We start from the raw sequence: 25,073 nt of genomic DNA, 5'->3' as shown, positions 1-25,073 counted from the left end.
ATTTTTTATGAAAACTAATCTGGTTTGTCACTTAGTTTGATGATTTGGGTCACATGATTCATATATTCTGCTTCTGAACTTGTGTTAACGGTGCATAGTGTGTGACAATGCTTCCTGATTTTCACTGTGCATTTTGGTACTATTAAAGGCATGAACATTTCAGTGCACTGGAAGAATTTTGTGATTGAGACAGCTCTTAAAATGGCTGGCGACCAGGAGTATGTTTCCGAAAACCATCGTTAGCCAACTAAGGTCGCAAGTTTTATTGTTACAAACGTTTATTTGGTGTTTCCCAAATCCATTGTTCCAACGGACATTTGCAAACTGTGTCGCAAACTTGTACGCTTGCAACTACACCTCTAGAGCTGTAGTTAGAAGCAAAGTTCCTTGTTGTGTTCTATCCCAGTTATTCCCCTTAAGCCCTATTAATTTAGAACGTTCCAACATTTAAACTCTGAATGATTAAAAACATTAAAGCCATCTCTCTTACCTGTAATTATTAAACTGTTAAAAAAATAGTCCCACCAGCTACATGCTAATTGTGTTAGCATAATACTAGTTCCGTGGAATTAATAGGACATTAATTAATAGGAGGAGGGTGGCGATCAGTCAGTCATTCAATCACTCAGTAAGTTAGTTAGTCAGTCAACAGCAGCCTCTGATGGATTTATGCAATAACGACACTCACCAGAGAAATTTGAGTAATCTGAATTATTAATTTTTTGTAATTAGTTAATTTACACCACTGTATATATATATATATATATATATATATATATATATATATATATATATATATATATATATATATATATATATATATATACACTATTTACTTGCCATTTATTCATTTTGTTTTGACTGAAAACCGTAGGGACACTATTCTTTTTACAGTGCTTCTCTTTAACTGATAACAGGTTTATAAACCATCCTTAAAACCAACATTTTCAAACGCACATGAGAGGTGTCTGAAATTGACAACACTTGCAGAAATAAATGATTTACAGCGTGCTGTACATTTCATAAGTATTTAATTACAACACATTTTGTTTATTCATGTGCTAGTCAGTGCTTTTAGAAGACTCAATAATTCTTTATTGTCAATTTTAGATGATGTCTGTCATGATGCACAATGATGTTGTAATGTATTTTTCCCTTATATTTTAGCAGACACATTTGTCTGATCTACTGAATTGTTGTTGATCTGTAAGAAGCAAATTTCGTCTATGGCTTCGACTTAATATTTGCTCTCGTTGTTGAAAGAGAATTGGTTTATTGTGTTTGCGCCTTCTCTACCGCTTCTTAAGATGTGAATGTCTCTGCGATGAATTACCGGCTGCTGAATTCACCAAAATATGAGCCCTACTGATGTCATTCATTTCAGTTACCTAACTTAATTGAATTTTCTCTTACATAAGTTCCCCTGTGTTATTTTGCTCCAGGAAACATACATTTTTAAATTGAATTGTATCCTCAAGACCAGATACTGCAAGAAAAAACACTGTTTCATCATTCATTTTAGGTTTTTATATTGTTTTTTTCTGTCTACAGAAAATATCCCAAGCGTATTTTTTACTTATTTCTTTTGTTGCACTTTATTAAATTCTGACCATCAATTTCAATTAGAATATGTATTTTTAAAAAATGAGTCTTTTCTCCTGTATATATCTACACTTTAAAGATCCCCAATTATGGGTTTTTGAAAATGACCTTCCATGCAGTGTGTAACAGCTCTAGGTGAAGTGAAATATCCAGCTAAGGCTTAAATCTGGAAGTACACCGTGTTTAAAACTATTGATTCATCTAAAAAAACAGTCAACTCATAGTAGTTCAAATGAATCGTCTTGGTAATGAATCTTTGGCCGTGACTAAAAAAAGACTATTGATGTATGGGACTTTGTCAGAGCTTGACAGGAACTTTACAGCACACAGTTCATGGATCAGTTTCTTCCTCCACTTCACAAGCCTCCTTGTTTTCTCTAGCTTGCAAATTATGTACTTAATTGTGTTTAATTGTTACTTGTAGCCGCTTGTTCTGTATCTGGTTAACTCTTTATATTCATATATTGCGTCTAAAACCATGTTGAAAACATGACGCGTGCTGCTTTGTTTACAGATTTAAATGCGTTTGTGAGCTCGTGATCCACTGCCGTTTGTCGTTACTATGGCCACTGTCAGCTGTTCCTACACATGTGCGGCAGTCAGGTTTCAAAATAGTTCAGTGTTTGCCACTGTGTGGATTAATACTGAATGTGTGTCATGGTTAGGAATAGAGCAATAGGCTGGTGTTAAACGGCATTGTTTTAACGCACTCCTGCATTGGGCTTACATATACATTCTGCACTCTGACTACTTCAAAATTGTTGATGCCGTGGTGGGCATTTCTCTGTCTCACACTGAACGCTGTCAACCAATTGCAATAGACTGGGTCATCGGAGCAATTACCGCAGTTTAGCATCGCGCTAAGGAGGGGTTTGGAAACAACCCACAGCAAAATTTCACTGGTCCAGCTCTGGCCCACACAATCAAGTTTTGCTTGGCCCACATTCCGCAGTGAATTACAGTACATGACTGGATCAAGTCTGGCTTCCAAACATGGACCATATCTGGGTCAAGTCAAAGCCAAGTTAATAGCTGGGCCTCAACTGGGATAGATAGGTTGGTGTGTCATGATTGCAATGAAATTAATAAACCCATTAAGCACTGCACTTTCGGCACAATATGGGCATGTTTTTTTCTTAAAGCGACCTGATTGGTAGAATTTTTTTCTTTACTCAAAAATTTATTTAATGTATTTTAAATGTGGGTCAAGACAGGCCAAATTTATCAATTTGATATTTATGATATGTGGCCCACATATCAATTTTTTTACATCTGGGCCCAAATCTTGTGTGCCGCCTTAAAGAGGGGGCCACCTCTGCCAAACCCGGGCCATGTTTGCCCCACATGCTGTATGCAAGTGCCAGATGAATGCCTGCTGTGCCAGCTTTATGCCAAATCTGGACCAGAACTCCTTGCTACCTGGGAAATGAATTGTTAAACAAATGAAAGACAATGAAAGTGTTTTTTGATCCTGCAAGCATGTTGTTGGAGACCCCCAAAACCAAAATATGCAAGCTCTTTAACATCACTTATACAATTAACCATTTTATTTGTATCGATTTCATCATGGTTTTTACAGACATGTTCAAACATAATATGTTAAAGATATGTTTAAACATAAGTAGTGAAAAAAGATCATCTTTGTAAAAACCTGACTAATTCAGACTTTTTCATCTATAAATATATGCAAATTAATGCATATTTAAAGTAATAATGCTTCATTTGCACATTCAAGCAGAAAACCTGTAATACAAAAACATGTTTGAATGATTAATGTAATCAATCATCTCGTGAATATATGATGATAACAATTGGTTATACTTTATTCACCTGCAGTGTCTTGTAAGGCATTGAAGGGCCCGGCGTACAAACAGGAAATGTGTCACTTCTTCACCCGTTAACGTCATTTGTTACCCAACTCTCTGGTGTTAATCCCGCTCACCCCCGGCTCCTTCTGTTGCCATGGATATGCCATCCCTATGGCAACTCGGGGCCTTTGTGGATGGTCTTGGGTCCTGACGGCGGAGACTCATTACACATTCCCTTCCAGCTCAAGTCAAATCAGTCAAAACGGGCGACTACAGCAACCTCTGCATGACTACATAAACACATTAGTAGGTCTGATCATCAGTCTTCGGCGCTTCCACATTAAAGAGACCAAACGAAGACGATGACCTTTCCTTTTCTAATATGGAGGAGATTAAAAACAGCATACCAGAGTGAACTCCTCTAATGTCCCTGCTGAATTTGAATTAGCTGAATGACACAGTTGTTTACAAGGCGGGAATGGCATCATTACGTTTTAATGTATGCTGAAAAAATTGGTGCGGAAACTATTTTTAATTTTAAAGTCAGCTTGAACCAGAAGTTGCAGAGACTTTTATTTCAGTATGTTTATGTAGAGGGGTTGGACAATGAAACTGAAATGGCTGGTTTTAGACCACACTAATTTATTAGTATGGTGTAGGGCCTCCTTTTTGTGGCAAATACAGGATCAATTCATGTTGGAAATGACAGATACAAATCCTGCACAGTAGCCAGAGTGATACTGAGACATTCTTCTTGCAGAATAGTGACCACGTCTCTACAAGATGCTGGTAGAGGAAAACATTTCCTGACTCGTTTCTCCAAAACACCCCAAAGTAGCTCAATAATATTTAGTTCTGATGACTTTGCAGGCCATGGGAGTCATTCAACTTCACTTTCATGTTCATCATGTTCATTACTTTCATGTCTCCAGTCTTGCTGTGTATATTTGTACATTATCATCCTGATACACAGCACCACCTTCAAGATACAATGTTTGAACTATTACAGAGGCACATGGCCTTCTAGAATGGTTCAGTAGTCCTTGGCTGTGATGTGGCCATCTAGCACAAGTATTGGGCATAGGGAATGCCATGATATTGCAGCCAAAACCATCACAGATCCAGCCTCCATTCTTTCCTCTGGACAATCTGGGTGATACGCTTCTTTGGGGTTTCTCCACACTGTAACTCTCCCGGATGTGGTAAAGACAGGTCTCATCAGAGAGCAATACATATTTCAATTCATGTTGTCCACAGCTCAAGATTTTCACTGCTGGCACCACTGAAACCAACATTTGGTGTTCGGGTGGTTTGAAAGACTAAAAGTTGGATTATTATTATTATTATTATTATTATTTATTATTATGTTTGAATTTTTCTTTTTCAAATGGCCAAATTCTGACTGAGGAAAGTTGAATGTTCTGGCCAGTTTGTTATTTGCCAGTAGGCTCCAGTTTTTAATTTAAAACAAGTTTTAACAGATTTCTAAAAATAAATGTAATAATCGATGATAATAAATTTGTATTTTAATATAAGTATCTTTTTTATGTTTCTTTATTATAAATTTTTATTATTTATAAAACTGTAATATAAAACTTACAGTTTAAACGCACATGGGCCAGATAGTGTAATGTTAAAAGAATGTTTATTAATTGATAAAGAGAGAGTTTAATAGCCTTCCGTTTATTTTAGTCAAAATCCAAATTAAACATGCAAATTAAAAAGGATGGAGCACAGGCTGTAGTTTTTCTGACGAATTGTTTCAAATTGGACATGCTACTCTGAGACATTAGGAGAACTGGCAGGGATCATATACTGCACAGACTACATCAGTCTGCTATAATGATAGACTGTGCGTTAAAGTGGGAAAAACACGAACATTAACAGCATTATGATGGACTCATTCAGTAGCGAACTAGAGTTTATGTGACTTACACTTTTCGTTGAAAAAAGCTCCTTATGTCCACCTTTTTTTCTAAAGCCATTCTCCCTTACGTGTGTCACACACCTTTACACACCTTATTCTTGCACAGGAAATTCACCTGCACAAATTTGGCGCTCGCTGTTTGTATCCTAAGCAGCTACAGCCTCTCACGTGACAGCAAGGAAAGGCACAGCCAATCACAATGATCATATGTGTTTCGGGGGCAGTGCGACCCGAGGAGAGAACGTGATTTAACCCTTTTTGCTTGTCTAGTTTGATATTGACAGCGCGATTTTTTAAAAGTGAATTAAATTAATGGTGGGGACATTTTAATAGTTGGTGGATATTGGTGGGGACATGACCTAAAACAGTGCATGTTTGTAATAAATACAGTAAAATTGCTACGTAAATCATCACCACGGCCGCATGTCAGTACAATTATGAAAGAAGATACTTCAATTCCAGTTTGTGGACTTAAATCAGGTTTATTTTGTACATTAACACAATGGATATCCATACAGCAGAGATAAACTTTACAACGACATTGTGTGTGACTCATCTTTGCAGAAAGGCTTGAATTAACTCCTCAACAAATATTTCAAGTAACATTTGGGAGAATTCTTACTGTAGGAAGCGAGATCTGCATCATTCTTGTCTGTCACTGTGCTGTTTATCTATGTGAAAGTGACACGCATCAGAGAAATAAAGACAGATCTCTGTGGCTCTGACACACAAGTGGGAATAGTGGTCGGGGAGAATCAGCTCATTTTCATTAAAGGCGCAGGCAATAAATACAGCTACAATGACCTAACAGTTCAAATTTTCCAGATTTAAAAAGGTATAATAAATAATGTGATGTTTATTTTGAGCTGAAACTTTACAGACACATTCTGGAGACACAAAAGATTTATATTAAATCTTTAAAAGGGGTAAAATAGGTGACCTTTAAATTATTGTTCTGTCATAGACAATAAATCATTCATTCTACATCACTTCCCAACACGTCAATTATTGAAATGTATTCCATTTGTAATGGAATACATGATGCCACCGAGAAGGTGGATCTGGCAAATGGGGAAAGAAGCAATGGCTACCAAAAAAAAAAAAACAAACACAAATGTGGTGTAGAGAATCGAATAAAGAAAATAAAAAGAGACATGCTCGGATGTTTCGGATGAACATCCTGCAGCAATTGTCATCCTCTATACAAAACAAAATAATTGATTTTTGCATAACATTGACAACAAATCAATCCCCACAATACATTGTCGAACAGATCCAGCCAAAAAAAAAAAAAAAAAAAACTGATAGTGTGTAGTCATAAACTAGCTTTATTTTCCTGTTTATTAATGTGAAGTTGTTATGTAACAATACGTTTCTGGACATTAATATACCCTACTTATTCTTCATAGTTCATGTAAGCTAAAGGAAAAACCTTGCAGGAGCTTCATTCATAAAACATACATTTGCCCAGAGTCTGTCAGTGACCTCAACCCATGTTATGCAATGTGTTTTTATTTTTATTATATCCTTTGTCCCCAGTGGTAACACTCTGACTCTTGCGTAGGCAGCACTTGAAAACATCCTCTGCGGGAGATCGGGAACATCAGGTAATTTAGTCCTTTATGTAGACGAATATTTTTTTAAAAAAGCGCACAGCATTTGACACATTGGATTAGTTAAAAGTGAGAAAAAAAAAACATGTGTTTCAGATGAACTAAATGGATGAATAAAAAGTATTTGCCCACAATTTGCTTTGTGCATGCTTATTACCTTAAAATGAGCAGCGGAGATGAGTTGTTCTGGGTCGTGTTATTGCTAATACACCACACTCTCAATTGTGCACAGATGCAACAATAGATTTTTAAGGATCAGGCAAACTACATTGTTCAGTTGACTATATGTGTTTATTTGCTCACAAATGCACGACCCTGTTAGCCATTCAGCGTAAACACTCAAGTATCATGAGTCTTTTAGGCCTGGCCTTCTTACTCCAATGATTCGTCGCCTTCAATCAGACCCAAATTAGTTTGAAGGGAACAAGCATGAATCCGGCAATGTAACCAGAGCCCAGTGTTTAAAGATGTATGAAAAGCCTTGAGGAGAAATAGAGTCTCTGTTAACCCATCTCAGTAACAGTGAAACTCTCATACAGTGATCTGCCTTCGTGAGCGTTTGTTGTGTATGCAGGTTTTAAAAGAGTGTCTGTGAGACAGACAGGCAGGCTAGGTGGGGGGGCTCCACCTGCTGAATGAACGCGGTCAGTATTGGGGAGTACCATGGGCTACGGGTGGGCTCAGCCCTGCTCAGTATAGTAGCAGGTTGCATCATCATTGGAGTGTCAAAGGACTGTGATGCTGATGCTGTGGGGGGCATCTTCCTTGGGGCCGGTGGGCTTGGTAAGTAGCAATCTTCCCAATATTTAGATTTATGTTCATCTGACACTGGTTTTCCAGTGATTGATTCAATTTGTACAGCCTGACATCATTGATTTATCATGTTGTCCCAAACCTGTATGACTTCTTTTGGGCAGACATTCCATGCTATTCTTTCACTCACAATTAAACAAAATTATGCCCTTTTTAATGAAGATTTGTAAGATTTTTTACATTGCTATATACTTAGAGTTAACCAGTTTTATGTGGCCCACTTTGAGCAGGATCAAACTGGCATCTCTACTATGGGAGGCAGGTGCACTAACAAGGAAGATCACAGCCTCTAAATTAGTGTCTAATGCACCTCTTTAGTCCAGTGGAGTAAAGATTATCCACACAGGTTTTACTAGCTGCCCCCCTAATTCATTCCTATCCAGATCACAACACTAAAGCCCAATCCCATTTCTATCCTGCTGGTTTATTTGAAGGGGATTGGGGGTCTTGGTTCTTTATTGGTTAATGGTTTTGGGGTAGGTGCCAGTTCCAGATAACTCATCAATTTAAGATTCTTTGGGACCACATTAGAATTGACAGGGTAGGAGAGATGATCCTGAATACACCAGCTACAGTGGAAACATGGCTGCCCAAGTGAGCAAGGAGACCCACAAATGTAAAAAATGGAAATAATAGGAATTTGTATTACAAACAAGCATCTATAATTTTTATAGATTTTTTACAGCACAGTTCATGTTTATGGTGGCACAGTGGGTAGCGCTGTCGCCTCACAGCAAGAAGGTCGCTAGTTTGTGCCCCAGCCGGGTCAGTTCCATTTGCATGTGGAGTTTGCATGTTCTCCCCGAGTTTGTGTGGGTGTTCTCCAGGTGCTCCGGTTTCCCCCACAAGTCCAAAGACATGAACTAGGTGAATTGGGTAAGTTAAATTGTCTGTGGTGTATGTGTGAATGTCCTGGTCCTCCAGGTTGGGGGGTTAAGTATTTGGCTAACAACCGGCGTTACGAAACACCAACATGGTGTGGCTAAATATCAACTTCGATATAATGGCCCTGGGAGTAAGTAAGTAACAGTCCCTTATAGTAACATTTGCACAATATATTTTAATTCTGTTAATGTTACCTGATGACTTGACAGAGTAGGCCACCTTGACAGAAAAGTGTAGTGGTAGGGAATTAGCTTTTTACAGCCCCTCTGGTATAATGGTAATGTTGTTTTTTGGTGGTTACATCAGTTGAATGTGATCGCTGTATAAATACAGTACAGTTTTGTGCTTCTTGCAACCAGCCGTAAAAGGGATGCCTGAGCCAACCTGTAGGCACATTCCTTTTCGAACTATGTTACTGTAGTTGTTTCTTAGGGGAATATTTTCATTCCTAGCCCTTGGCACTCTGGTTGAAGGGTAAATGTGAAGGCATGGGATAAGGGGTAAAATCTTTAATTGGGGCTAAATATAACCACTTTTACAAGCCACAGCCATATGCAAGCTAAACAGGGCTGAGCCTGGGAAAACTAGGTTGCTGTTGGAAGAGATGTTAGAGAGACCAGCAGGGGTGCTCAATCTGCAGTCTGTGTGACTCCCAATGCCCCAGTATAGTGAAGGGGACACTATACTGTCTGTGAGTGCCGTCATTCAGATTAGAGATGTTAAACCAAGGTCCTGACACTCTGTGGTCATTAATAATCCCATGGCACTTCTTGTAAAGAATAGGGCTTTAGCCCCGATATCCTGGCCAAATTTTCTCCATCAGCCCTTAACCATCATGGCCTCCCAATCATATCCATACACCTAATTGGCTCTATCACTGTCTCTCCGCTCCAACAACAGCTGGTGTGTGGTGAGCGCACTGGCGCCATTGTCCTGTGGCTGCCATCACATCATCCAATCCACCGGTGGTAGTGTGAAAAACCTATTGTCTCTGCCATGGAAGACAGGTGCACTAAGAATGCCAAAGATCACATGCTCTGGCATTAGCTACTAGTGCATCTTTTAAGGCCAGAAAATTGATGTTTATGCATAGCTCTTACTACCTGGTGTCCATTACAACCACCTCTAATCAAAAACGATATCTGGGTCACGACACCAAATGCAACCCATCTGGTTCTAATTGCCCCACAAAGAGCAGAATTAAACTTATGTTTCCAGCATGAGCGATCACTTTACTAACAGTGACTGTAAAGACTGCAGCCTTCAATGCCAGTCCCAGTGGAGGGACATTTTGCTTTCTTATAGCTTCAAGCATGATTAGAACTGGCATAACAAAGACCACATTCTTATACATTTTTCACTTATATACCTTGTGAGGTCTACTCTAACTTTAACTCTTACTTTATGAGCTCCATTACACTTCCCCACCCCATCCCTCAAATCCCATCTGTCCAGGTCACAGTACCTAATGTAATCTCTCTGGTTTTACATGTCCTACAATCCAGTGTTTTATGGGAAGAGGGCGGCATGGTGGCTCAGTGCTTAGCCTCACAGCAAGAAGGTTGCTGGTTCAAGTCCCGGCTGGACCAGTTGACATTTCTGTGTGGAGTTTGCATATTCTCCCAGTGTTGGCCTGGGTTTTCTCCATGTGCTCCGGTTTCCCCCACAGCCCAAAGACGTGCTATAGGTGAATTTGGTAAGCTAAATTGTACATAGTGTATCACTGTGTGTGAATGAGTGTGTATAGGCTCTGCATAAAACATATGCTGGTATAGTTGGCGCTGTGGCGACCTCTGAAATTGAGACTAAGCTGAAGGAAAATGAATGTACGAATTTAATTGGAAGCATGCTAACAATGACGCTAAAGACCACAGACTTTAGCATAAGTTACTTGTGCACCTCTTGAGGTTGGAGAATGAGGTCGATCCAAATAACTTGTACTAGACGGTCTCTGTTAAATTATAAATTCTCTCAGTATGTTTGGCCAAAAACACCATAGAAATCTGAAGGAACACATCAGCCCTAACATTTGGATTAGGAGTAGTATGACATTGACACATTTTAGGTTGGGAATTACACTACAGAGTGTGGATTACATCATTTTTCTTTTGGGTGCATTATCATTTGAATTTGCTGTATGAATCTGCAGGGTTTGGTAGGTAGTGCTCTGCTGCTTCATTGACTATTCCCCAGTGCATGACTCTTTTGCATATCATGCATTTTTAACACTACATCTAATCTCTGCTCTATATCAGCACACTTCTATCTTCTATACCATCATCCTTTGCTTTACCACAAGAACAAAAAAAAAAAAAAAAAAAAAAAACAGATTAACAAGAATATTGGTAATTGTTCCATTTTTCTATATGCAATAGAGGTTTGCTACCGAAGTATCACCTGGAGTTATTCACTGTTGAGGTTCGATTAAAAAAAAGAAGCTCATCCATCATTTGATCTAGCTCTGTAATCCAAGCCACCTGCTTACGGTGGTGGGTATGTAATCTACACAAGACCCTGTCACAATAGAGCTGAGCAACAAGCCAGCTGCATTTCATATTGTGCAAGTAGTTAGAATTACCTCAATAGACCCTCGGAGATGGTATGCTGTGCAATTAAAATTGTCATGTCAGGTGATCAGTCTGATTGGCAATAAATATATTTTATTTAGAGTAGATGCCATGTTTATTGGGTGCAAATACAGCAGACTTAAATTCCTATTTGTTTATATTTATTTAGACAATGTTATAATATTTGTTTTGATGTAAGAATGATTGATATTTTTTTGCTTTTAGTGCTTGTGTAATTTTTTATTAGTGTAGCATATCTTAGCATAACATTAGCATTTTGAAAATTTTTATTTCAGCTTTACTTTAATAAATGAAAATGAATTGATTCTTAAAGTTTTACCTAGTGTCCCACCAGTAATGATATACAGCCATATCACACTGCTACGAGTGTGATATTGCGTTAATACAACAGTTCAACGGCATAATCGTGTATATAAAAAAGAAAATCAAAAAATTCACATCTGCAGTTGACGTCAGAACAGCAGAAACCGTTGCTACAAACATCACTTTAGAGCTAGTATTTGAATGATTCTCTAGCGTAATGTCTAAAGCAAGGGTCGCCGATCTTGTTCCTGGAGGTCCGGTGCCCTGCAGGGTTTAGCTCCAACTTGCCTCAACACACCTGCCTGGGTGTTTCAAGTATACCTAGTAAGACCTTGATTAGCTTGTTCAGGTGTGTTTGATTAGGGTTGGAGCTAAAATCTGCAGGACATTGGACCTCCAGAAACAAGTTTGGTGATCCCTGGTCTAAAGTGATGACAAAACAGGTGATTTTGTTCACATTTTAAGATTATACGGCTGAACGGCATGAAATGCCAACAATCTACTATAGAGATATCCCAGTATTTTTCTGTTGTAATCAGGATATCACAATAATTCACCCCGAAAAAGCCAAAGCAAACACTAGCAGAAACACTACCAGACTATGATATAAATACAGCACTACAACATACAAAAGAGAGAGGTCAACTTAGAAAGTCACTCACCTGCTTGTTTGATTGATGATTTGATCAGATGTAGTTTTAAATTACGCAGGGCCTTTCTCCTCTAAGGGCTTGTTATGCAGTCTCTGTCGCCATCTTGTGCCGGAATGTTAATTGCCTCTGCTCTGCTCAGTATAACAGGCTGATGGCCACCGACGCCCTGTCTCTCCGAAATTATAAATATTTAAAATAGGCACTATCCTTATCAATAAACTGCATGGTTGCAATCTATACAATTAATACAATTAAAATATACGTCGTAAATTAAATTAGGCAAAATTAAGGGCAAAAAAAAAAATTAATTAAAAAGTAATATATGTCATCTGACGAGGTATAACATTTTTGCACCCAATTTTTTTTAGATAAATTTTCAATTTGTGTTAAGTGCAGGCATTTATTCTAAAATTTACGTGGATTTCTTTATATACTGAGAGTAGGACCTGAGTGATATCATGTGAGGTGGTGTGGTAGCTTGGCAACAGAGCTGCGACATCAACACACCAGGGCTCGAAATTGTGACCATTTTTGTTGCACATGCGCCCGAAATTTAATCTATGCGACCTCATAATATATTTGGGAGCATTTGCGACCTGTTTTTATTTGTTCTAAAAACGCGATAAATCAGTTTTCTCTGACGCTATATTGGTTCATATTAGCTGTTAATCACTTAAGGCATTCCACTGTCAGATGACAGGGAGCTTTTGTGACCACAGGAAATGCAAACAACTGAAGTGTGAAAAGTAAACAGGTTTGCAAACCCCACCTAAAGTTACAATGGCGCAGATGAGAGCGATCATGTGGTAAATGTTGATCTGCCAGTCAAGATCAATCGAGTGTTTTCAGAGAAGTTGCCCAAATTTTGATGCATTACATTCACTGTGTGTTAAGCACAAATGTCCGCTAAATGTAAAATCTAACACTGTATACATCATCGCCAAAGAAGCTTGCCTTTCCTAAGTTTAAACTGAAACTGCAGCTCATAACAAAGAACGGTATAGCGCCGGTGGTCATCGTGAAAATCCAGCTCTGCCCCACTCATATATTGGGTCGGCTGACTCGCCTGCCTTTCTACAAACACAGAAAAATGAAAATCATAACGAGACTGAGCGTTTAAAATGACTCAAACTGAAACCAAAACATTTAAAGAGTGTTAGACGTGAGACTTTTTTCTTCCTTTCTTTTGTCCATTCTTTCTAGAGATGTATATTATTTTTCTAAAATATTAGTTTAATTACTAAAAACCATTTCAGTAGTGTTATTATATTATTAATGACCTCCAGAATCAAGATCATGTCTTCAAATGCCACCGCGTGTTCACTGCGTGTCAGGACTGCCTTCTGAGGCGCAAGTCATTTTTTTTTAAATGAAGAAAAGATTCACGCAGCTTCTCTTATCACAGCAAATTCCGTTTTTACTGTTAATATTACTGTTGATAATCAGGAAGGACGATTTTGGTTGCTTTGCCTCAGATAAAAAATGCTGCTTTTTTCGCACATCTTTTATGTGATAATTCCGTTTTGTGTATAAAGTTAATTAGCATTTTGGATGGAAACATAGCTAGTGACACCCTTAACTTCATTCATTCATTCATTCATTTATTCAAAATATTATAATAAAATTTCTAAAATCTTTTGTTGAAGCTATCTCATCAAGATATTGTTGGCATGGATGCACAAATAAGTTATTAGTGCGTGGACATCTCTACTGCCAAATGAGACAAATCAATTGCGGCAGCACACTCTAAAGCATCAAGGGCTCTGATAGATTAATAAATCTGGGGTGAGTTAACAGAGAAAGACTGAAGGAGATTAGAGGACAGAATTCACAAAGAAGGGCCTAAAAGGGAAAACTGTGCGAATGGAGCATACACAACCAAAGCACGTGGCAAAGGAGCCCTCAGCATGCAGCAATCATGCCAGCCAGTGGCCTCTCATGAAAGAAATTGGCCAAAACACAAAGCCAGCAGAGGTGCCTCGTCCTTTTCAAACAGGAATTGATTCACAGCTTGAATAGTAGGTGCATAATCAAAATCCAGCACAGCGTCTGCAGTCTGTGACAGTCTCGCCATCAGCCTTAGACCTCTGCAAACACAAGAGGACAGAGAGGAGAGAAAGAGCTCAAATGCACACCTTCATTTGCAACAGGAATATACAAGACACTTTGGGAAAGCATGCGAGAATAGGTGACCTGAGTTTTAGTATAACCTTGCCGTCTTTAACACAAAGAAAATATATTTCTTTGTGTATCAGACAGTGGTTCTCAACCTTTTGACCCTTAAGTTCTGTCATTTTCAAAACCAAAGTTTGGCAACTCCAGTCCTGCAGGACCACAGTCCAGCAGATTTCAGTTTCATCCCAAATCATAAAAACCTGAAAGATATAAAAGCAGAGATGCTCATCACTGTCAAAGACAATATTCAAAAGTAGGTTTCTGGTATTTCTGGCATAATGATGACAGATACAAATACTAGAGGTCCAGTAGGAATCCACTTCTGGAGGTCTGATTTGAACAGGTTGTGGTCCAAACAAAGTAAATATAAATAAATATTATTTATTTATTTTTTTATAAAATTACTTAAAAAAAAAAAAAAAAAAAAAAACTAATTATTTAATTAAACATATAAAATTCTCTCAAACTTATACAATTGTTTCATGTTATTTCATCGAATATTGACTTAATCGAATCGCTTTAAACAACCCAGGCTCATTATTGATACGTACCGCTATATACATTTCTGGATATCGCGAAATACGTCTCAGGAGGAGTGTTTTTTTGCCATATTTTTGTCTTCTGAATCCACCAGAGGCCGCTGTGTATGCTTTTTCAAATCTCAAATTTCTTTCGTGATTGCCATTCACGCCTGCTGTTCTTGCGTAAATTCACCAGAGGCTGCTGTCGACTAACTGAATGACCAACTGTTACCCCGACCCACCCTGTTCCCTAAACCCAACCGACAATGTTTTCAAAAGCAATCCAGAAAAAAAAAGAAAAAGAAAAGCCCTCGTGGCCGCCACATTTTTACTCATCTTACACATTTTACATTTTTCAGATTTTACCATGTTCTCACCCTGTTAATTACTTGTCTATTTAATTTTTTGGTTTTATTTTCGTTTTACATGCTTTCTGGAACTGTTTTTCACCAGACTCGAACTCCATCGTCACAGTCAACTCCTCTCAGCGTCTCTAGTCCACTAACGTACATTTTTTTTTTATTAAAGAAATTTCATATTAAATTTTTACATTAAAACACATTACAACACAATTTAAATGACCCCCAGAAAAAACATAAACTCCTTGGCAATTTCCAGTTCATTGCTTTAATAACTTTAGATGCTTTGTACGTTAGTATCATGTACATCTCTCCCAACATGTTCTCGTTTTCAAAATATACATACAGTTTTTCCAAATATCCTTCTGTTTTCATTCTGAAATTTTCCCATATATCCATCATAATTTTCTCTTTTTTGCCACAATTCTCTCCAAGAGATCAATGATCTACCCAAGAGATGACATATTTTACACATTCCAATTTGTTCCATCCCTATCTGAAAAAATTGCACTGTGCCTTATTAAAAAATTCAAGGCATTAAACTTTTGTTTTCACACCCCTTCCTTTCATGTTTTGCCCATATTTCAATTGCTTTTACATTTTTGTATTTTTTTGCTCCGCTGACGTAAATGGCGAGCTATTGGGAAAACTGGTAACATCAGAACACAAGGTAATCAGTCAGCGTGAAAAGAAACAGAGGTCATTGGCAGTGTCATACCGCCCCGTAGCATTCGTTTTAAAGATGAAATGCAGCCATACGTAGCTCTGGCTACATAATTCACGCTCTCCAGAAATGTATACGGGGTACGTTTTCACAATGAGCCTGGATTAGAAATGTATACGTGGGTACATTTTCACAATGAGCCTGTGTTGGTTTTAAATCATCACATGAGCCATAATATCTATTAAGTCAGCCTGTATGTCCATGATATATTGCCTTGGCTAAACTTTAGCTAATTAGATGGCTGCTTGTGAGTCATAAAGTAAAACAAATTGACAATATATGCTTTGGGGCTTTTGCATAATTAGCTGTAAATTTGAGCCACAGGTGGCTTGCTGGGTTCACACCAAACACAAAGCACATGCAAAATTCTGTCGGACGGTTGGCTAGTTGCACCCTAGATGCAATTAACAGTGCATTTCCATGCTGTCTGGATAAACCTAGTGGGTAATATGCAGATCATATTAGTATACATGAAGGATGATGACAACATCTGTTTTTCTCTGTTTGTGCTCTGCAGGTCTCCTCATTTCAGTCTACCCGTTCATACGAGCATGGTTCAACTTCCATCATATACTGCCAAATATAGGTGAGATTACACAATATTATATTTGATAGCGTCTGTAACATTTTAAAGTGCTCTTCATCATTTTGCATAATGCAGAATTTAAAATGTTTTAAGACATCTCAAATAAAATTGTTTTAAATGTTTTTACTAAGGTTTAATACTGAGGAAAGTTATAGAATAAAATAATATTGAGAAATATTGTTAAAATTAAATATAACAATTACATATTATATACGGTTTTATTGATTTATTTTGAGGATTGTGTGGATTCAAATTTGAGGAAGTAGAATATTTAAAAGAACAGAATTCTGATTGGCACACAACCCACAGTGCCTATCAATTAAATTTAAATACAGTATAACATTTAACTAGAGAGGTGATCTTGATTATGTTGTGTAACATTAGATTTGTTTGCTTTTGTGATGATGAGAGACCATGTTGCACCACTCAGGCTAATATGACAACATCTAATTTTCTCAGGCAACTTCAGAGTGCACCCGATGGCTACAAACTCAAATCCAGCCCCTGAACAGCCAGCGGCTATACTCACACGAGAGGGTATGTGCCTGTTACATATGGAGACGCACACACACACACATACACCAGTCTGACAATTGAAGGCTGATTTCCTATGACACCATTTTAAAGTGAATATATTTCTCAGGGTCAGTGTAGAGCTGTCCATGGCTTCTCATTTACACTCTATGTGGCCTGCTGGATATAAGTCCTGAGTTGTGTTCCAAGCCAATATCAAACCTTTCTATTAGGTGATTTCATGTGAAATGGCATTATGGATTTAATCGGTAATAAAGCTGCAGTTCGAATGAAGACATTCTAATTGTATTGTTTTATAATTGCTCTAACCTTTGTTGAACATAAAGTGCACCAATTATGCTTCTGAATTTTGTTTTTAGAGGTCTCTTAGGCCCAATTCCAATACTACCCCTTAGCCCTTGCCTTTACCCCTATCCCTTGTTTTGCATAATTACGAGAAGTGATTCTCTTTAGCTTAAAGCAATGGGCTAAGGAGAAGAGCTAGGTGGTCCTTTAAACAGAGATTTTCCAGGACCACACTTGAACAGAAGTTTATATATAAACTAATTTCAAGAAGATCAAGTGCATGATTGTCCATGGCTGGTCCCGTATTAGCCTCAGATGAATTCACCAATCAGATGATTCCTAATTTACCATATATAACCAGTTTCTTATCTTCTTGAAGAATCCCCTCCACTCACCCCTACTCTCCCTCCCTCCTTCCTAGATAGGTGACACGGTGGCCCAGTGATTAGCACTGTTGCCTCACAGCAAGAATGTCTCTGGTTAAAGTCCATACTAAACCAGTTGACATTTCTGTGCTGAGTTTGCTCGTCCTCCCCGTGCTCGCATGGGTTTTCCCTGGTTTACTCTCACAGTCCAAAAACACACAACCAAGTTAATTGAACATACCAAATTGTTATGATAGTGAATCTCTTAGCAAGCCAAATATCTCTCCTTACCCATCCCTATATCAGTCATTAGTCAGAAATAAGTCGGGGGAGCTCATCGAGATCTACCTGACCTCAAACTCCCCTCTCGCCTTGCTAATGGGAGGGAGCCCAGGGCTCGAGGATCTTAAAAGCTCAGGGGTCTCTCCTAGGACAGCATGCCAAACAAGCTTATTACCAATCAACAGCTCTTGAACTCTTGAGCTCCTGAAACCAAGGGGTGCGAAATGTCACACAATACACCAACTCAGCAGCAACATGATTGATGTACACGATTCTTAAAGTCAGGAGATGGACAAATATGTATTTTTTGTAATTATTATAAATTTTTACAACAAACAAGCATATGTTTTCATACATTCACTGTGGTGTTCATGTTTTACCGTCATGCTTTAAAATAAAATAAAAAAAAAAAACACTAAGTTTTGCTATCTATAATGCATAATAAAACTCCTGTATAATAGTCCCACAACATACTTTACCTTCACATCTGTCACTCGATGAGGCTCGAATGCCCTGTCAGAAAAGTCTAGTGGCTGGGGTAGACCTTTTTACAATGTGTGCTATAATATTAATGTTGTTTTCGTGTGTTTACATAGATGAATATGGCCATGGTGTAAATGCGCAGTACAGTTACGAACTTATTTCTACATTATATCATTATAATAACATGATATCATTGCTTTTGTGATTTCCTGAAGATAAATACCAAAAAATAATGCAACTGGAATAACTATATGGAATAACTTGCCATCGTCGATCTCATATGAAGAAAGATCATGATGACATATGATGATTTGTGCAGGCTGGTATTGTAGTGGTGTCTCATTTCTTAGGGGTAAATTTTGAAGCCTTTCCCCTTCACACTCTGTTTCTAGGACCAAGGGGAAGGGGTAGGGGTAGGAGTAAAAAAAGAAAATTGGGATTGAGCTTTAAAATAGGTTTACGTCCATTCAAGGTCAAAAAACCTTTAGATTTTTTTTTAAATAAGCAATTTTCTCTCACTGTCTGAAACTGTTAACTTAATGATCTATCTAAACACCTCCTTTCCAGAAGTCTACTTTACTCTCATTGGTCAGAAGGCACTGTCTGTTGTGATTGGTCTACTACTTGCACAGAAACAAAGCTAATTATATATAATTTCAGCTTTGGAAACTTCCTTGGCACTTTTATACCAAATACCACTAGCTGACATTACGGATATTTGTTTCAATCTACTTAGGTTTGTGGAGAAATAAAGATATTGAAGACTCATTTCAGGCAGTATACAGTAGGCCTATACCGCAATTACACATATACAGTATGGGTTATGTTATAGAAATATGCAATACTGATGTGGGCATGCATAGGTACAATACTGTATTCTAGACCACTTAATCCAATACTAGTCTACCAGGGGACTGGAACTCACTTGGGGGTCTCTGTAAATTCTGGCGTTTGAATGACTTAAAAAAGATTTCTTTTTAGATTTGTACCTAGTTTCTATAATATAAAACTGTCATTGTATCCTCATGTCTGCATTACAGCATCCTCTTTAACTTGTCCCGTCCTTGACGGAATATCTAATTGCTCAAAATGGATAGAGCAAAGGCTTTCCTCTAGAGGACCAAAAACTCTCACTTTATTGGTGGGATGTCCTCTTGAGGATTTTGATGAAGATTGTTTAGACCCAAGTCATCAGGTGCCCTGGAATGAAGAAACACTCAAGGTGTTTTTGGAGGGTATTTGATGAGCACCTGCTTAAGGCTATGCCACTGGGGATCTCCAGCTGCTCACTTATGCACTACATAGAGTGAGGCCCTGGTATACTTAAAACGAAATCAAAGAATGAAATGGACTTAAGAATTGAATCAATGTAAATTTACAATAAACAAAATCTGTCTGAATAAAAGTTTTTTTTTTTAGTTCTATATGGCAGTTCAGAACAGACCACTAAAGCAAACTTTCGGGCAAATCCTTCAGTTCTTCTTTAGTTGTTCTTAGTTCTCTAAACGTTCATTCATTCATTTTCCTTCGGCTTAGTCCCTTTACTTATCAGGGGTTGCCACATGAACCGCCAACTTATCCAGCATACTGTATGTTTACGTAGCAGATGCCCTTCCGGCTGCAACCCAGCACTGGGAAACACCCATGCTCTCGTGCATTTACACTCATACACTACAGCAAATTTAGCTTACTCAATTCACCTGTACCAGTTTTCTAAACAGTTTTGAGATAACATTGGTCTGAGGCGATTATGCAATCGGTGGGACTATTCTGGAACTATGCCTTCTTTGGCGTTCGATTTCTTCCCCCAATTAATTTCTTATTCTTCGGGGGTCAAACAAGGAAACAACATCCAAAACAACAACACTAGCCACATGAATACATTGGACAGTTGAGTAGCAGAACTGGTACAGATGTATCCGCACATGTACAATCGCTTGCAGAGAGATTTTAAAGACTCGGAGGGTATCAAACAGTTTGCATACATCAGGTTCCACCTGATGAACCAGGGCTAGTGCTATTTTCGATTCAGAGCTAGTTTGTCTACCGAGTCTTCTAAGAGCTGCCTTGCTTTTCCACTGGCTAGAGAGCCACTGTAGAGTCAAGCCTGATACCACTACACTGTAATTTTTCCAGCAACACAATCTTTGCAACCTATATTAGCATCTAAATAAAGGAAATTCAACGTGTTTTTCCCCCGTGCCGTACTTTGTATAGACAGAGATTAAAAGCTATGCTATAATACAAGTAATAATAACGTGTTCAGGCAGCCTGATGTAATTTGAATAGACGAATAACACAAGGGAGAACTACCATTGCCTTCCATTGCTCAAAGCCAGACCCACTCTGCCCAGGAATCCTCACCCTTTTGGGGCAAGCACCGGCTCCGCAGGGCTCCCTGGAACCATTGGCTTCCCTAGCCCAAAACTATTTGTTCACCTTAATTAGAATAGACAGAGATTAGAAGTGATAATTTACACTATTTCAAATATGGAGCTCAAAAGTTTTGGCTCATGTCCTTGGTCTTGGTAATCCTCAGACCCTGTTGCAAACAGTCTTATTTTTAGCTCAACAATGTTTTTGTGCCACTTAAGAACAACTTGTCCTTGTTCAAAGCCATGCATTGGGTGTCAAAAGACAAAGAAATGGTTCAGTTGGCTGGCCCTGGCCTGGTTGGAAGAGGTGTGCCAGAGCGCCGTTCCATTGGGCCAAACTGAAGACACAATGCCACTTTTAAAGGACTGTTTCATATGGATTTATACCTGCAGCATGAGGACTTTTATGAGGGTCAAAACAGCTGTTCGGCAAAATATTTGACTGCGTGTCATTGCATCCTAAATGAATGAAAATAATACAAAACGATATAACTAAAGCAATGTACACTGTGCTGAGTAAGAGCACTTTTCTTATTAACTGAACAGTCGCATCATCGATAATATAAGTGTGCACCAGTTCGGAAGGTAAAGATGCAGGTTAGTGCACTGCATTCAAAGCAATCGTGCCTAGTGAAAGTACGCCCTAATTCACTCTGACACTGCTCCCCCCTGCCCCCCATCTTCACCTTATTGCACGGATCCTCCATCTCTACCTTAGAACTAGGAGTGCCCATAGATATAAAACAGATTAAAAACATACTGTAACTTGGCCTAGTGGACCTTTTAAATGCTTTTGTAGACAAGAACGATTTGCCTTTCATTGTTTACTGAACAACAACATTTCTATTAGTTATGGGACCTCACCAGTAATCAGCAGACAGTGCCAATGATCTCTGGGTAGTACAAATTGGCAAATGAATACCATGGCTTTGGTCTGAACCCTAACATGGGTGCTTTTAGTTATGAAATGACTGCAGTCATGAGATGGGCTGCCAGGTAACCATGTTCATTTTCTCAAAAAGCTTACTCACTGGCCTGCTGTGGAAATTACATTGGCACGTGTCAATCCCATTGGCATTGTCTCTCATGTGTCCTTGCTGCCTCCTCAATGCCCATTTCCTGCTTCAGTCCACACATCTGTTCCTGCCCCATACATAATGCACAGTCGTTATGAGATGAGTAGATTGATAATCTGGAAAAGATGAAACTAATTTGATATGATGCCCCATTTCCTGCAGTTTATTTTCATGTTTATTTTTATGCAGCGAAGATACATTTATGTTCTCAGGCTTTATATGAATCCAAAGTGTTCTTTGAAATTGTGTCCATGGGGCTTGGCAGCTAAAGGCTATAAGAAAAGTATGATTATGCACTAAATTCTCACAGCCGTTATTATGCCCCCAGAGCACACAGCAGTCATGCGCTGAATCATGTCAACAGGGACGAATGAACAGCAGTCTCATATGTTTGTTTCTGTCTGTGTGTATGGCCCTTTTTCAGGACTGGGATCAGGACAAAAAACAACAACAAGGGACCCATTTATAACACATTATAAAATCTTAAAATGAGCACTTTGTATACAAACCTGTCAGTTCCACTATTCATTATATTAAAATGAAAACAAATATACAACAATATAATAATAATTCATTATGTTTGTCGTCATAATAAATGATTGTATTTATAATCATATATTTAAACTTATTTGCCACTTTTTTAGGTAAAAACCTTGCTAGTACCAGGTTGGACTCCCTTTTGGCTTCAGAACTGCCCTAATCCTTCATGGCTTAGATTCAACTGGATATATTACTGAGAGATTCTGGTCCATATAGACATGATAGCATCATGCAGTTGCTGCAGATTTGTTGGCTGCACATCTATGATGCGAATCTCCCGTTTCACCACATCCCAAAGATGCTCTATGGGATTGAGATCTAGTGACTGTCGAGGCCATTTGAGTACAGTGAATTAATTGTCATGTTCAAGAAACCAGTCTGAGATGATTTGCAGTTTAAGACATCCTGCTGGAAGTAGCCATCAGAAGATGGGTACACTGTGTTCATAAAGGGATGGAAATGGTCAGCAACAATACTCAGGTAGGCTGTGGCATTGACACAATGCTCAATTGGTGCTAATGGGCCCAAAGTTTGGCAAGAAAATTACACCATTACACCACCACCACTAGCCTGGAGCATTGATACAAGGCAGGATGGATCCATGCTTTCATGTTGTTGATGCCAAATTCTGACCTACCATCTGAATGTCGCAGAAGAAATCGAGACTCATCAGACCAGGCAACATTTTTCCAATCTTCTGTTGTATAATGTTGGTGAGCCTGTGCGAATTGTAGCCTCAACTTATTGTTATTAGCTGACAGGAGTGGCACCCGGGGTGGTCTTCTGCTGCTTCAATGTGTTGTGTGTTCAGAGATGCTCTTCTGCATACCTCGGTTGTAGCTAGTGGTTATTTGAGTTACTGTTGCCTTTCTATCAGCTCAAACCAGTCTGATCAGCAGTTTCTGAAATACTCAGACCAGCCCGTCTGGCACCAACAACCATGCCACGTTAAAAGTCACTTAAATCACCTTTTTTTCCCCATTCTGATGCTCAGTTTGAACTGCAGCAGACCGTCTTGACCATGTCTACTTGCCAAAATGGACTGAGTTGCTGCCATGTGATTGGCTAATTAGAAATTTGCGTTAACGAGCAGTTCGAAAGGTGTGCCTAAAATAGTGGCCGGTGAATATATATATTAATATTGCATTGATAACTATCATAAAATAATAATAAGGATAATTAAAAATAATAATTATTATTCAATCATATTACCGCATTTCTTTCTTTATTGGGGTTGCCACAGCTGAATCATGCCGAAAAAAAAGACATTGTTGTTTCTTCTGTCTCCTTCTTAGGGACTCAAAGTCAGCTTAATGTAGAGCGCTCGAAAAGTCGTATGGGGACATTCGTGGAGACAGCAGCTTCAACAGCCGCCGAGGGCTCCCAGGATGACGGGTGAGACATGCGCTCACAGTCTAAATATATTACAAAACAACACTCAATATTACCAGCAGCACAAGAGATCGAAAAGACTAAATGCTAAGGACTTAATACATCCACACAGCTTCTATCCTCTGTAAATCATTTTGTCATTCACATAATCATAACTTTACATTAACAGTGAGTTATACCAGGCCCAAATTAAACTCGCACAAATGCGTACGCATACTCCCCTCATTACATTGGCAACGCAATGAATTCCCTCTCACAATATGGCAGTTTCTCTCTAGGGCCTGAGAGTAATTTGATTCTTCTCGCAAGCAGCACTGCCAAACAGCCCACGTCTTTGTGGTTCACTACATGAACGGCGTGATTGGGATTTCCACTTGCTTTGAGAGAGGCTTTTTTCGCTCCCCTATTGGGCTCGCATTATATTCAATCCCAGGAGCCAATCACTTCCAGGACGTTATTTTGATTGACCCTCTCGGTGACATTTTTGTGGTCGTATAAGAAGCACTATAGAGTAGCGAGATTGCTCCATTTTCCACCAGCGTGAGTTGCCTTCAGAGTTTACATTCTGCACATAGATTGGACTCTGAAAGTCTTTTCTGATCTTTAAAAAATGGAGAAAGGAAGGTGTCGACAGCTTCCCATTATGAGCTTATTGGTCTCAAACCAACAAAGAAGTTGCTGTGGATGTGGTTGTCATGGCGACTTACACCACTGCCTTCACTCATAATGTCATCTATGTTGCATGAGGACTTGGCTCTGCCTATTCAACTTAGATAAGTGAGCACACACGCTTATGATGTGTTAACGTGCATCCAGTGTTGTGTTTTTTTTCTCTTCTAGGCCTTCGGCTGATGTTCCAGATATCTTGGGCAGGCGAAAGTTTAAGTCACCATCTTCTGATCAAGAGTAATGACTGGATCCAGGAGTCTCATTAAAGAGCAAACAGTATTCATTTCACAATAAGCAAAGCTGATCTCTGCTTACAGCTCATTACAGTGTGCTATCTGATATCACGCATATAAACGATGTGTCTGATATAAAATTAAAACAGTGTTTGATGAAAGTGAGTTAAAAATCATACAGAAGCAACAGCAATGTGCTTAAAGTTAATGAAGAAATCTGTCATTATTTACTTTCCATTGCTGGTGGCATTGGGGCTGGGGGATGGGGGTGGTCAATTCTAT

At 38.7% G+C, this 25,073-nt stretch overlaps 1 protein-coding gene across 1 annotated transcript; it reads left to right on the top strand.

Moving 5' to 3' along the window:
• Positions 1 to 7,585: 7,585 nt before the first annotated feature.
• On the top strand, positions 7,586 to 24,799 carry kncn (kinocilin). The gene is made up of 5 exons (XM_056464859.1): positions 7,586 to 7,733; positions 16,489 to 16,557; positions 17,017 to 17,094; positions 23,793 to 23,892; positions 24,730 to 24,799. The coding sequence occupies exons 1-5, from the start codon at positions 7,586 to 7,588 to the stop codon at positions 24,797 to 24,799; spliced, it is 465 nt and encodes a 154-aa protein (XP_056320834.1).
• Positions 24,800 to 25,073: the final 274 nt, after the last annotated feature.

Source organism: Danio aesculapii, chromosome 2 (genome assembly GCF_903798145.1).
Source record: "Danio aesculapii chromosome 2, fDanAes4.1, whole genome shotgun sequence".
NCBI classification, from domain to species: domain Eukaryota; kingdom Metazoa; phylum Chordata; class Actinopteri; order Cypriniformes; family Danionidae; genus Danio; species Danio aesculapii.
This window is presented reverse-complemented; position numbering and strand designations above follow the sequence as displayed.

Bases quoted from the DNA above. Each gene is read 5' to 3' on its own strand.
- kncn (XM_056464859.1), top strand. From the start codon at position 7,586: ATGAACGCGGTCAGTATTGGGGAGTACCATGGGCTACGGGTGGGCTCA. The intron at 7,734-16,488 runs GTAAGTAGCAAT...TGTGCTCTGCAG, and splicing joins CCTTGGGGCCGGTGGGCTTG to GTCTCCTCATTTCAGTCTAC. The intron at 16,558-17,016 runs GTGAGATTACAC...TAATTTTCTCAG, and splicing joins TCATATACTGCCAAATATAG to GCAACTTCAGAGTGCACCCG.